The 14,565-nt window shown below is 36.4% G+C and overlaps 1 protein-coding gene across 1 annotated transcript; it reads left to right on the plus strand.

Moving 5' to 3' along the window:
- Positions 1 to 11,467: 11,467 nt before the first annotated feature.
- LOC124864186 lies at positions 11,468 to 14,565 on the plus strand. Its single transcript, XM_047358851.1, has 3 exons — positions 11,468 to 11,616; positions 12,797 to 13,078; positions 13,195 to 14,565. The coding sequence occupies exons 1-3, from the start codon at positions 11,542 to 11,544 to the stop codon at positions 14,563 to 14,565; spliced, it is 1,728 nt and encodes a 575-aa protein (XP_047214807.1). The 5' UTR covers positions 11,468 to 11,541.

The raw sequence follows: 14,565 nt of genomic DNA on the forward strand, positions 1-14,565 counted from the left end.
CAGCCTCTGTAAGAAGCGGTTCACACCTTCCCCGACTGCAGGATCACCTTGTAATTATAAGACATATGAATATTAGTGGTTGTTCTTAAGAAAAACATAACGCATCAAAACTAACCAGACTAAAAAAAATGAACCTTCAAGTCTGCATTGCAAAGGATTTGCTCACTCAACACTGGATGCTTCTTAAAATGTAACAAAAGCAATATCTTGTTCTGAGATGGTGGTTCTGAGGTCAATATGCACATACAGTGACTTCCCTGATCTGTGAATGTTAAGCACAGTCTCTGTACATCCAAGCAGCCCCGGTCAGATCTGGTATGAGAAATCAAACTATTTAAATGTTGGACCACTTGTTTGCTGAGTATTGGATTATCTGCCCGTTGTTGGACGTCACTGTGCCCCTCCAATGGCATCGGCCATTTTGTACCCAGGACAGCCCGCTCCTACATATCCCATCAAGCATTGCGACTGATATGACTGGGCGTCCCCAGTCTGACGTCACAGGATGCTATATAGGAGGCGCTCATGTTTGAAACACTGCCTTCAGCTGGAACCCCACATCCAGGGATCGAAGAGCGTCACTTTAAGAGAAGAACTCTGTCCAGAGTTTCATTCATTCTCTCTCGTTGGACAACGAACTATTCATAACTGAAGTTTTTGGACTAGGAAGGCCAGAGATTTCACTTTTGCCGATCGAAGACGTGAGTTAACACGTAACTGGAGACACGGAGTTTCGGAGAGACGAACCGCTACCGTGTTTCATTTTCAAGTCGACTTTGATGGTCAGATCATATTTTTCCTTTTTGTCAAGAAGACCAAAGGACAAAGACTGACTGTTCCCCTGAAGTTAATTGTGGACGCACAATTAACTCAACCCCACGTTTCCTCGCTCGAATTCCCTCGCTCAGGAAGAAGACGACACAAGTAAAATCCATTTCTTTTTTTTATTTCTTTATTACGAGGCCTGGGCAGGGTCAGAGGTTGTAGAAGCGATCAGAATCGCTGGTTAGGATCTCATGTGTTCTGAATAATATGTGCATGTAACCTTGCTTGTTTGAAACTTTGATGTGTTATATTGATATCGGGATCCGCCGTGTTCCCCAGAGCTGTTTGTGTTTACTATCTGAACGCGGGTGCGTTGCAAAACTGGACTGTTAAAACGACCTCATGGTAAAATTCTCCATTTTACCTTTGTCTTCAATCTCACTGTGCTAGCTTGCCGCCAAAAGTTATCAATCCTTTGTTTCAGGAGTAAAGGGGGAAGTTTTATGATCAGAAGATCATAAAAGACACTCTAAGCTGCGCTCCAACCCCCCACCAGTCATCACCACACCCCCCTTTTCATATCCTCTCCTTTCCTCTGTTGTGCCATAAACTGCTGGTTGACTCAATACATACCCACTACCGTTTGTTGATTTTGCTTATCTAGATGTGTTACCCCTGTGTTTGTACAATTTTGCATGTTGAGTAGGTGAAAATTAATAAATATTCACATAGATAAAGAGAGAGCGTTTGGTGTTTCATTGTGTGCAAAAAGTGATGTGTCAGTCAAAATAAGGTTCAAGTTCCACACGTTTCGGCAGAAACGGTCGATTAAACAGTGACATCTCCGGCAATAGTTATTAACTATTATGGAGTATTTAACGGTTGTAATTGTCAGAGGCGTCGAGCCACAATTACAACACCAGAAACCTCTCTGGTCTCGATTCGTAAATGAGGATTTATGGTTAAGAAATTGATTTTGTCAGATTATGATTTGTAATTATAATTATTGATCAAGATTATTCAATCAATAATCATACTCCCAACATAAACAAAAACTAAAAATATGTTCAGCCAAATACACATCCAACCCTCTGTTTTGTTGCCAGTATCAGAAGATCCTGCGTAACTTGCTGGCTGATTTTGAAAACCTGTAGTCTGTGAGGATGGGCCTGGTAGTGCTTCTAATCTTGCAACATCCACTGTTCTTCTGTCAAATGAAGCCACTTCCACAGTTGATGGCCTGCAAAAAAAAATACAATATATATTTCACACAAATTCTGGAATGCAGTAAACATTCTAATATCAAAGTATGGTTGCCACAATATCTGGACCTGCTAAATTGTAAATGTCTGCCAACTGAGATGCCTGCAAAGTGGGAAAACCATTAAAACTTCTCCTGTAAATTTTCTCAAAGTCCCAATTAATCTGTCAACATTAAAAGTAGAGAATGCGAACTAATTTGTAAGCAGCTCTTATCGACTGATATAGTCCCTCAATAATCTGGCTGATTTAAACTATTCTTATTTTGTGTACACACAAAGTGAGAAGGGAAATAGTTGTGAGAGCGTATATACTATTAAAAACACTCATTTCTAATAGCAAAACCTCTTGTCTCCATTCATCTTTCACTGCAGCCATTGGCATGCGCCTCAGTGACATCAGGGTATTCTCCTTGGCATGTAGGACATACCGTTTCGGTAGAGACTAGGTTGGCTGAAATAAAAAATGAAGTATAGTGTAATGCTGTTTGCAATTTGTAAAAGCTCCACTTAAATCAACAAATTTCTCCCCAAACCCAAGAAATGCAATACAATAAAAAGTCAACAAAATCTGAATAATTAGAAACTGCGTGGTGACAACTTTGTGGTAGCTAGGAAATAAAACGCATCTAAGCGAACTTCACCGAAGTATATTACCCACAATTCACTGCTGCAGATGACGTTCTGATCCAAAACCAATCACAACCGTCAACGTAATTAACCATCAAATCAGAATAATAAGAACTGTGTAAACTTTAGACAGCAAGCCGACAAATATATATTTTTACTGGTTTTCCAGCCTCAACATAGTAAGAAACCAGTGGGTTCAGAGTGATTCTGGGCCAGTTCTGGGCCAGTAGATCATAACACTGAAGTTACCTTTCAAACAAACACTGGAGCAGCGAGAGTCTGGTGTATAAACCTACGTCACTTCCGGCACTTTCTTCTCCTCAAAACATTTTGCTTGTTGCAGTTTTAAATAGTTTTTTTTTAGCAACTGAAAACAGGCGCTGGTTCCCGCCCTTTTTGATGCTGCAGTTACGGTGCAGAGGTGCAAGTCGATGACGTAATCCCTACTGTCCCAATTCTCCACTTCACTTATAATCTGCGCACTTTAACCCCTACATGCACTGGTACAAAGTACACACTTTATAGAGGGGCGTAGGGTGTAGTGTGGGAGTTGAGACTCCCTCAAATGCTGCCGACAAATGTGTCCTTATTTTGCCCGATTTGAAGGATGCGTTGTGAGTATCCTTCGCGGCCCATCATTTCCCATCATTCATTGCGGGTCGAAGCGGATTGGTCAGGCAGGGGAAGCCATGGCGGACCATAGCAACAAAAGCTGTGAGTAAATTGTGGAAAATTACACTTTCTGTGCCACACATTAAGTTCTACAATGTTTTTAGTGCGGGAATATAACTATGTAGACGTGAAATATTTGCTTGATTTATCAAGACATCGCTTAATTTCAAACGTGCTCCGACGTGTTCGGAGTTTTCCGTTCCCGGCGTAGTAACCGGCTCGCCTCGCCAGCCCTACCGGCGGTGAGGTGAGCTAGCCCGGTAGAGATCTGACCGGTGTTGTGTGAAATTCTGTTCCCCTGAAACATTCTGTTCCCTCTGTGTCGGGAGCGCGCACTGCAGCCAGAGAGGCAGATCTGACCGTCTTCACAGATTTTCTGATCGATTTGTCGGTAAAATGACGAAACGTATTCATGTCAATGTTGTTACTTCATTTTGAATCAACAGCTCCTAGAAAAAAGAAATAAATATAAAATGAACCTGGTCTTGTGAGGTTGTTTTTGCACAGTTTCGTGTTGTTTGTCTTTTCCAACTTGTGTCATTTTCACTTTAACCTGACAGTCATCAGTCAGACACCAACACGTCGTGTTTATTTCTACTTTATTCCAGCCTGACGCTCACACCTCATAATGTTCTGTTGCCCCATGGGACAGAGATTAACCAATCACCTTATATTTTGGGTGGGTCATTCCTCACATCATACACAACTATTCTTGTGAATTTGGAAACATTTACTCTTTATTTGCCAGAATTACAGGAGGAACAGAATATTTCAGACAGCTGAAATAATCATTTCCTCCTCTATAACATGGGAACAAAAATAACTTACAGGATTAATGTTTAGTGCATTTTGAGACTTTGGGTCTTTTCTTCCCCTATTTACCTTAAACAAAAGTTTTGTGAAGAAAAATATCACGCTTATTTTTCAAAATGTAATTTATTAACTTTTAGAGAAAGTCTAAACAAACAAGCACAGCAGACACACAAACCTAAAAAGAACATGCAAATCATTTAAATGTGTTTTCTGTTGGTGGGCTTCCCACACATGCCTGATGAAATCACCTCAGGAACATCTCACTTTGGATCTAGAAAAAGGACAAATAATATAAGGTATTTTCAGCAAAAATATCTGTTTACAATGATAACATCCATTCATTTTCTATTCCTTCTTATTCCAACAGGATCCTATCAAAGCTTGCTTACACAAGTTAAAATGACAGTTTAGATCCTCTCCATTTAACCTCCTAACAATACATGTTTGAATTATTCTATAATGTTGTTACCCAGTTCAAATCCGTCTCTTTTTCCATCTCTCCGTAGAAGTGGCACAAGTCTTCTAAGTCATCTGATAAGAAGAAATGTGAAGAATAAAAATATACCTATATATACAGTTTTTCATGTTTTTGCAGATTCACTCTGCAAATCTTTTGTGATTCAAAGTTTGTTTGTCTGTGGAGTTCAGTGAGTTGCTTCAAGATGCAGATCTGGTTTCTATTAAACAGGATGTGGTAAACACAAACACAATTTATTCAGGAGCTGTCTATGAGAATGTACCACGTTTGGACATAATTAGTGATAAAAGTAGCATTATGAAGTTTAATAACTACAGAAAATATAATGGTTGTATTTATTTATTTGTGGAAAAAGATGAAAAACAAATGTTATTGCAGACCCTATTGTCACTGTAGTTATTTTTGGCTAAGTATTCCTATCTTTGTAGCAACAACTGCAAACAATTGTAATCATAATAAAAATTAATCCAAACTTTAAAATAAGAACATTTTGGTAGAACAATGTTAGATTTCTCACCACTGTTAAGGAGAAGTTTTACAGCAATGTCAAACCTGAGGCTGTTAACCACCTCTGTGGAAACAGGGAAATCCACAGCCTCTTCTGCAAGGAGTCTTTCTGCAAACTGACATATAAAGCTTTATTTAATGGCTTTAAATTAATAACAACGTTTAAATGTTTCAAAATATACATCATAATCATACATTGTGTGAAAATTTGTATGGATCTTCAATGCAAATACTCCACATGATGTACTGTCCTGTTGTTTGGGATGTTTGACAGTATCACATGTCCACCATGACACACTGCATCCCTTCTTCCTCATAAATGCCCTGTTAATATAAGTATATTAATAAGAAGAACCGTCATCTGAATTGAAGTTAACGTTTCATATCTACCCATAGCTTGAGCTTTGCAAACATTTCTGGATGTCTTGATTTGACTCCCCCAGTGGATCCAAGACCAAAGATCTTTTGTCTTGTGGGTAGATCACCTAATAAGTCTGCAATCAACAGTCTTCATGTGGTTTTTGCTTATGACATAACTATTATATAAGATATTTTTAAAATATAAAAACAAATTCTTACCACTAATGTCCAGTGGTGGTGATGATTATTAATTCCCAGAATTACTTCATAATCCATTGGGTTCATCTGTGCTTTTAAAAAAGCAGTAAACATGTTTTGATGTCACCAAACAAAAATATGTTTAGTTATACAAACAATGTACAAAGATTAGAATTTGCTCTAAGTGCTACAGCAAAACCTGGTAATATATATTCAAGAATAAATATCACAACCAATAACATATTATCTTATCATTGATTCAAAACTGTTATTACCACTGTTGGATGGGTGCAAAAACTTGTTATAACTCATGTAAAAACTTTGTGTTGCAAGGCACCTGCACTATGCCTTCCTCCCTGTGTGTGTGAGATCATTGTTATCTCTGTGTGAACCAGCCTCCTTTCTGTCTCACACACACACACCCTGTCTGAACTGTCTGTTGAACTGTGTATATAAATAAAGAGATAGGGTGTCAAAAACTTTGTAGTTTCACTGCAAAGTGGGCTACCCTTGCTGCAAGTAACTATGACTGTATTGTTCTTACCTCTGAGTTGACTAAATAATACCTAACATTTATTGGTCCTTCGAAGCCGGATTCATTCAATAACCTTATTTCTCTTTGCTTTAACAGTGACTCTGGGATCCGTGGGGGAAGCCTGACGTCGAGCGAAGCACCGCTGCACAGCCTCCATTAGCCGGAGTGGCTGAAAGTCCCGGTGTGTGTGAATTCACACCTGGCCAGTGGGTTATGGCCTTCCTCGGCGCGGGGTGACTCTCACAGGGTCCAGAGAGTCACCAAGAAGTCAACTCCGAGGTGAGACAGTTTTAAAATACAGTTCATAGGAAAAGTACTTAACAGTCGTTGGTAGTGCGTCGCCGGTAAGGACGCTGCATTCGGATGGTTTTATTCCACCGTGAAAGGAATAGTGACAAATTAAGGTAGGGCCCCGCCAAGAAGGGGGCCAAATAAAACGACTAGGGGTTATTCCCCTGCGAGGGAATAGAATAAGCGCTATAAAAGTAAAAAGAACGGAGTAAATTGAGCTCATAAAATAACACCAAGTTAACTTAGAAAAATTACAAGGTACCTGAAACTAACTGTGTGACTGTGTTGTGTGTGTATGGAGGACTAAGCATTTTAATAGAATCAGAAGGATTCTGCTAGTCCTGTGTTTTCTTTTGCCCAGATTAAAACTACGTACTGGTGACTTTGGAGATTCAGGTCGGATTTCATTCCAGAAAATTAACACCGCTGCGAATTAGTCGCAGTAGAAGGCCGTGTTAATGTCCTCTCCATAGTCTCATGCCAGTGACCTTTTATCTGGGACATTTATACTATAATTAAACTAACATAAAACATAATGGAGAAGAAACAAAGTAAACTAATTGACTTAGAAGGGGAGGTAAAGTTTATGGAGAACTGTGTAAAAGGAGCAGGTATGATCTGTCATAGATGGAATAAAAAATAAAAAACATGGGTTTTTGGGCAAATTTACGGAAGAGTATTAGGGCCACTAAAAAAATAAAATAAAATTCTGACTTTAATCTCAGAATTCTGACTTTAATCTCAGAATTCTGACTTTTTTCTCAGAATTCTGACTTTAATCTCAGAATTCTGACTTTAATCTCAGAATTCTGACTTTAATCTCAGAATTCTGACTTTTTTCTCAGAATTCTGACTTTAATCTCAGAATTCTGACTTTAATCTCAGAATTCTGACTTTAATCTCAGAATTCTGACTTTTTTCTCAGAATTCTGACTTTAATCTCAGAATTCTGACTTTAATCTAAGAATTCTGACTTTTTTCTCAGAATTCTGACTTTTTTCTCAGAATTCTGACTTTAATCTCAGAATTCTGACTTTTTTCTCAGAATTCTGACTTTAATCTCAGAATTCTGACTTTTTTCTCAGAATTCTGATTTTAATCTCAGAATTCTGACTTTAATCTCAGAATTCTGACTTTAATCTCAGAATTCTGACTTTTTTCTCAGAATTCTGACTTTAATCAGAATTCTGACTTTTTTCTCAGAATTCTGACTTTAATCTCAGAATTCTGACTTTAATCTCAGAATTCTAACTTTTTTCTCAGAATTCTGATTTTAATCTCAGAATTCTGACTTTAATCTCAGAATTCTGACTTTAATCTCAGAATTCTGACTTTAATCTCAGAATTCTGACTTTTTTCTCAGAATTCTGACTTTAATCTCAGAATTCTGACTTTAATCAGAATTCTGACTTTTTTCTCAGAATTCTGACTTTAATCTCAGAATTCTGACTTTAATCTCAGAATTCTAACTTTTTTCTCAGAATTCTGACTTTAATCTCAGAATTCTGACTTTAATCTCAGAATTCTGACTTTTTTCTCAGAATTCTGACTTTAATCTCAGAATTCTGACTTTAATCTAAGAATTCTGACTTTTTTCTCAGAATTCTGACTTTTTTCTCAGAATTCTGACTTTAATCTCAGAATTCTGACTTTTTTCTCAGAATTCTGACTTTAATCTCAGAATTCTGACTTTTTTCTCAGAATTCTGATTTTAATCTCAGAATTCTGACTTTAATCTCAGAATTCTGATTTTAATCTCAGAATTCTGACTTTAATCTCAGAATTCTGACTTTAATCTCAGAATTCTGACTTTTTTCTCAGAATTCTGACTTTAATCTCAGAATTCTGACTTTAATCTCAGAATTCTGACTTTAATCTCAGAATTCTAACTTTTTTCTCAGAATTCTGATTTTAATCTCAGAATTCTGACTTTAATCTCAGAATTCTGACTTTAATCTCAGAATTCTGACTTTTTTCTCAGAATTCTGACTTTAATCTCAGAATTCTGACTTTAATCTCAGAATTCTGACTTTAATCTCAGAATTCTGACTTTTTTCTCAGAATTCTGACTTTAATCTCAGAATTCTGACTTTAATCTCAGAATTCTGACTTTTTTCTCAGAATTCTGACTTTAATCTCAGAATTCTGACTTTAATCTCAGAATTCTGACTTTTTTCTCAGAATTCTGACTTTAATCTCAGAATTCTGACTTTTTTCTCAGAATTCTGACTTTAATCTCAGAATTCTGACTTTTTTCTCAGAATTCTGACTTTAATCTCAGAATTCTGACTTTAATCTCAGAATTCTGACTTTAATCTCAGAATTCTGACTTTAATCTCAGAATTCTGACTTTAATCAGAATTCTGACTTTTTTCTCAGAATTCTGACTTTTTTCTCAGAATTCTGACTTTAATCTCAGAATTCTGACTTTAATCTCAGAATTCTGACTTTAATCTCAGAATTCTGACTTTTTTCTCAGAATTCTGACTTTTTTCTCAGAATTCTGACTTTAATCTCAGAATTCTGACTTTAATCTCAGAATTCTGACTTTAATCAGAATTCTGACTTTTTTCTCAGAATTCTGACTTTTTTCTCAGAATTCTGATTTTAATCTCAGAATTCTGACTTTAATCTCAGAATTCTGACTTTAATCTCAGAATTCTGACTTTTTTCTCAGAATTCTGACTTTAATCTCAGAATTCTGACTTTAATCTCAGAATTCTGACTTTAATCTCAGAATTCTGACTTTTTTCTCAGAATTCTGACTTTAATCTCAGAATTCTGACTTTTTTCTCAGAATTCTGACTTTAATCTCAGAATTCTGACTTTAATCTCAGAATTCTGACTTTTTTCTCAGAATTCTGACTTTTTTCTCAGAATTCTGACTTTAATCTCAGAATTCTGACTTTTTTCTCAGAATTCTGACTTTAATCTCAGAATTCTGACTTTTTTCTCAGAATTCTGACTTTAATCTCAGAATTCTGACTTTAATCTCAGAAGTCTGACTTTAATCTCAGAATTCTGACTTTTTTCTCAGAATTCTGACTTTAATCAGAATTCTGACTTTTTTCTCAGAATTCTGACTTTAATCTCAGAATTCTGACTTTAATCTCAGAATTCTGACTTTAATCAGAATTCTGACTTTTTTCTCAGAATTCTGACTTTAATCTCAGAATTCTGACTTTAATCTCAGAATTCTGACTTTAATCTCAGAATTCTGACTTTTTTCTCAGAATTCTGACTTTAATCTCAGAATTCTGACTTTAATCTCAGAATTCTGACTTTTTTCTCAGAATTCTGACTTTAATCTCAGAATTCTGACTTTTTTCTCAGAATTCTGACTTTAATCTCAGAATTCTGACTTTAATCTCAGAATTCTGACTTTTTTCTCAGAATTCTGATTTTAATCTCAGAATTCTGACTTTAATCTCAGAATTCTGACTTTAATCTCAGAATTCTGACTTTAATCTCAGAATTCTGACTTTAATCTCAGAATTCTGACTTTAATCTCAGAATTCTGACTTTTTTCTCAGAATTCTGACTTTAATCTCAGAATTCTGACTTTTTTCTCAGAATTCTGACTTTAATCTCAGAATTCTGACTTTAATCTCAGAATTCTGACTTTTTTCTCAGAATTCTGACTTTTTTCTCAGAATTCTGACTTTAATCTCAGAATTCTGACTTTTTTCTCAGAATTCTGACTTTAATCTCAGAATTCTGACTTTTTTCTCAGAATTCTGACTTTAATCTCAGAATTCTGACTTTAATCTCAGAAGTCTGACTTTAATCTCAGAATTCTGACTTTTTTCTCAGAATTCTGACTTTAATCAGAATTCTGACTTTTTTCTCAGAATTCTGACTTTAATCTCAGAATTCTGACTTTAATCTCAGAATTCTGACTTTAATCAGAATTCTGACTTTTTTCTCAGAATTCTGACTTTAATCTCAGAATTCTGACTTTAATCTCAGAATTCTGACTTTAATCTCAGAATTCTGACTTTTTTCTCAGAATTCTGACTTTAATCTCAGAATTCTGACTTTAATCTCAGAATTCTGACTTTTTTCTCAGAATTCTGACTTTAATCTCAGAATTCTGACTTTTTTCTCAGAATTCTGACTTTAATCTCAGAATTCTGACTTTAATCTCAGAATTCTGACTTTTTTCTCAGAATTCTGATTTTAATCTCAGAATTCTGACTTTAATCTCAGAATTCTGACTTTAATCTCAGAATTCTGACTTTAATCTCAGAATTCTGACTTTAATCTCAGAATTCTGACTTTAATCTCAGAATTCTGACTTTTTTCTCAGAATTCTGACTTTAATCTCAGAATTCTGACTTTAATCTCAGAATTCTGACTTTTTTCTCAGAATTCTGACTTTAATCTCAGAATTCTGACTTTTTTCTCAGAATTCTGACTTTAATCTCAGAATTCTGACTTTAATCTCAGAATTCTGACTTTTTTCTCAGAATTCTGACTTTTTTCTCAGAATTCTGACTTTAATCTCAGAATTCTGACTTTAATCTCAGAATTCTGACTTTAATCTAAGAATTCTGACTTTTTTCTCAGAATTCTGACTTTTTTCTCAGAATTCTGACTTTAATCTCAGAATTCTGACTTTAATCTCAGAATTCTGACTTTAATCAGAATTCTGACTTTTTTCTCAGAATTTTGATTTTAATCTCAGAATTCTGACTTTAATCTCAGAATTCTGACTTTAATCTCAGAATTCTGACTTTTTTCTCAGAATTCTGACTTTAATCTCAGAATTCTGACTTTTTTCTCAGAATTCTGACTTTAATCTCAGAATTCTGACTTTAATCTCAGAATTCTGACTTTTTTCTCAGAATTCTGACTTTAATCTCAGAATTCTGACTTTAATCTCAGAATTCTGACTTTACTCTCAGAATTCTGACTTTAATCTCAGAATTCTGACTTTAATGCAGGTGAGCACCTGGAAGCATCTGGGTGCAACCAGCTTCATCGCCTGAGATGTGAGTCGTGCAGGGGAACGTCCAGCAATCTTGGGAAACATGTCAGATTTAAGTGACTTTTTACGTGGCCGAGGGCTTCCTGAAGATGCCATTTCATTATTGGAAGAGCAGAAGGTGAGTAAAACAACAGAGTTAGTTTAGTGTCCAAAACGGAACGAGCTGTTAGCATGTTTGTTAGCTTACATCGTTAGGAGGAATAAACGTGTTCCACAATGTTACATCACACGCATTGAATATAGGGTTATTAGCTGCTGATTGCTGGAATTATCCCAAAAGTGTTGGTTGTGTTTTATTTTATTGTTCTTTGTGTTGAATGTTTTCCAAGGAAATTAACCAGTAGTTGAATTATAGACGCTAACCACCTGCCAACATGAAAAATGTATTTGATGCGTTCAATTGAGTAACTTTTCGTACAGCAGAGGAGAGAAACTTGAATGAAATTGAAGGTGAAATACATGTTTATATATATTAATCAGGAAAATGGATGGCTTGCATAAACAGCTGCCGATCCCCGATTGTTGTTCTGATTGTGGTTGACTAAAGATCCTCTCAAACCATTTGCTAGCACCAACTAATGTTGTGCAAATAACTATATATAGGCTATGTTAGTGGTACAATGTCGGAAAAATATACAAACTGTTAAAATGTCAGAATCACAAAATAATTTTCCTGCTCTGTGTTTTATGTGCCAGCTCAAGACTTAAATTACATTTTATACTCTGAGCTACCCTCATTGTTGTCAGTGCAGTTATCGCCAAGGTGCGGAAATGGTGGGCTACAGTTCACTAAATCAAACTTAATACAATCATTAATGTTTCTTATAAAACAGTAAAACTAAAATTGCTGGTTGGGGAGCACAGCCGCCTTGAACTTTGACCACAGGGTGATGTTGTTCGCACAACCAATGGAAATGCAAAATTATGTGATGGATGGATGGATGGATGGATGGATGGATGATCCAATTGCTGTTCCAAATAATGATATACAATGTTTCATTGTGTGTTCTCTGTGTAATACCCTTTATTAGACTGTATATTAATGAATCGGTGTTATTGTACCGACATGATAATCAATCCAATCCTTTCATTTTAAAATAAAGTAGTGGATGGTCCATTTACTGAAAGGCTATGCTTTAGCTCCTTCTTTCACCATTGTATGTCTCCCTAAAACAGTATATAGCTTTTATGCTATTTAAAGTCAGTATTTTCCTATTGGCATAAGGGTGATCTTAACACTGATTTGCAGGGAAGACTTTGAAATAAAGTAATTGTGTTTTCTGTCTGTTTTTGTGCAGATTGATTGGGATGTCATAGCGCTGATGGATGACGCAACTCTGGCAAATTACATCCCTTCCTATGGAGACCGAATTGCCCTCTTCAATTTCTGCAAAAGCAAACAACCACTCTCAAAAAGAAAACAGGGTCTTCTGCAGAAGCTTCGTGAGAAAATGAAAACCAAAAAGGAAAGTCCAAAGGAAAACACCTCTCAAGAAAGAACAAGACAGACAAAGAAGCAAAAAGCAACACGAAATATTGAGATAGGATGGATACATACTGATGGAAAAATAACCAAACAGGTGAGAGCGAAACAGGGAGGTGGGACTAGAAAAATTCAAATGGCCACCGATTCTGAATTAAAAGATATTCTTCATGAAGGAAATAAACTTTTTTTCCTGATGGCATGTCTCCTAAGGGTCCTGAGACAGATTTTGAGTTTGAGGTTTGGGACTTTAAACAGAACCACCTTACTGATGACACCTGCCTGACGATTGGCAATATGTATGAAGCAGCGAGGCTGACAATGTTACGCTTCTACATTGCAACAAAGCCAAAAGTTCCTGAAGAAGATGACAGCGAGACATCCGAAGTCATATTTGTCTTGGAAAGCAGTAGCAGTGAAATTAATCCATTGCAAACGTGGGAAGTCAGGAGTTCTTCTGTTGATGCCCACCCTGGTTTAGAACCTTCAGATGATTCAGAAATTACTTTTGGTCCCATTCTTAATGCTGAGGAAGATACAGAAGACACATTAATCTATGAGGGTTTTCTTGTACCCCTCAGTCCAGCTAATCCAGATGATGCAATAACAATCACTGTACGTCATACTAACACTTTACATGACATTATTACTGCTTTCTCTGATTCAGATATTATGAGAAAAACACTGAATGTGAAGCGCATACTTCCAGACAACACAGAAGAAGCAGGCAGTGGCTCAGGGATACTAAGAGATGTTCTCACCTGCTTCTGGAATGAATTCTATGAGCGATGCACCCTCGGTACAACAGTTAAAGTCCCCTTCATTCGCCATGATTTTCCTGCTGAAAAATGGAAGGCAGTTGGACGAATACTTTTGAAAGGTTACCAAGACTGTCAGTATTTTCCAAATAAACTTGCAATCCCTTTTCTTGAACAAGTGCTTTTCAGTAGCGTTTACAGCGATCTTAAAGCACATTTTCTACAGTTTGTCAGCAGCCAAGAATGTGAGGTTTTGAGGGAAGCAGTCAAGAATTTTTCTGCTGTTGACCAAGATGATCTTGTGGAGGTTCTTGACAGTTATGGCTGTAGAAAAAGAATAATTGCCGAGACTCTTCCTACAATCCTTGATGAAATAGCACACAAAGAGCTTGTCCAAAAACCAATGTTCGTCATTGACTGCTGGAGAGAGATCATCTATCCACATATTTCCCTCAGTCCAGAGGCACTGATCAAGTTGTTCTCAGACCTGCAACCAACATCAAAAAAAGTCTGCCAACTGCTGAAATTTGCTGAGGATTTGTCTCCAAAGCAAAAAGATGTGGGAAATCATCTCAAAAGATTCATCAGAGAGCTGGATGACATTAAACTTCAGAAATTTATGCGATTCTGCACTGGATCTGATCTTATAGTAACAAACAGTATTTTTGTGGAATTTCAAGATATGACGGCATTCACAAGAAGATCAGTGGGTCACACATGTGGAAGTATTCTGCAAATAGCTGACAACTATGAAAATTTCCCAGACTTCCGTTCTGAATTTAATGCTGTTCTTGAAAGTAATGTCTGGGTAATGGACATTGTTTAG

The sequence above is a fragment of the Girardinichthys multiradiatus genome, chromosome Y (assembly GCF_021462225.1).
Source record: "Girardinichthys multiradiatus isolate DD_20200921_A chromosome Y, DD_fGirMul_XY1, whole genome shotgun sequence".
Classification (NCBI taxonomy): Eukaryota; Metazoa; Chordata; class Actinopteri; order Cyprinodontiformes; family Goodeidae; genus Girardinichthys; species Girardinichthys multiradiatus.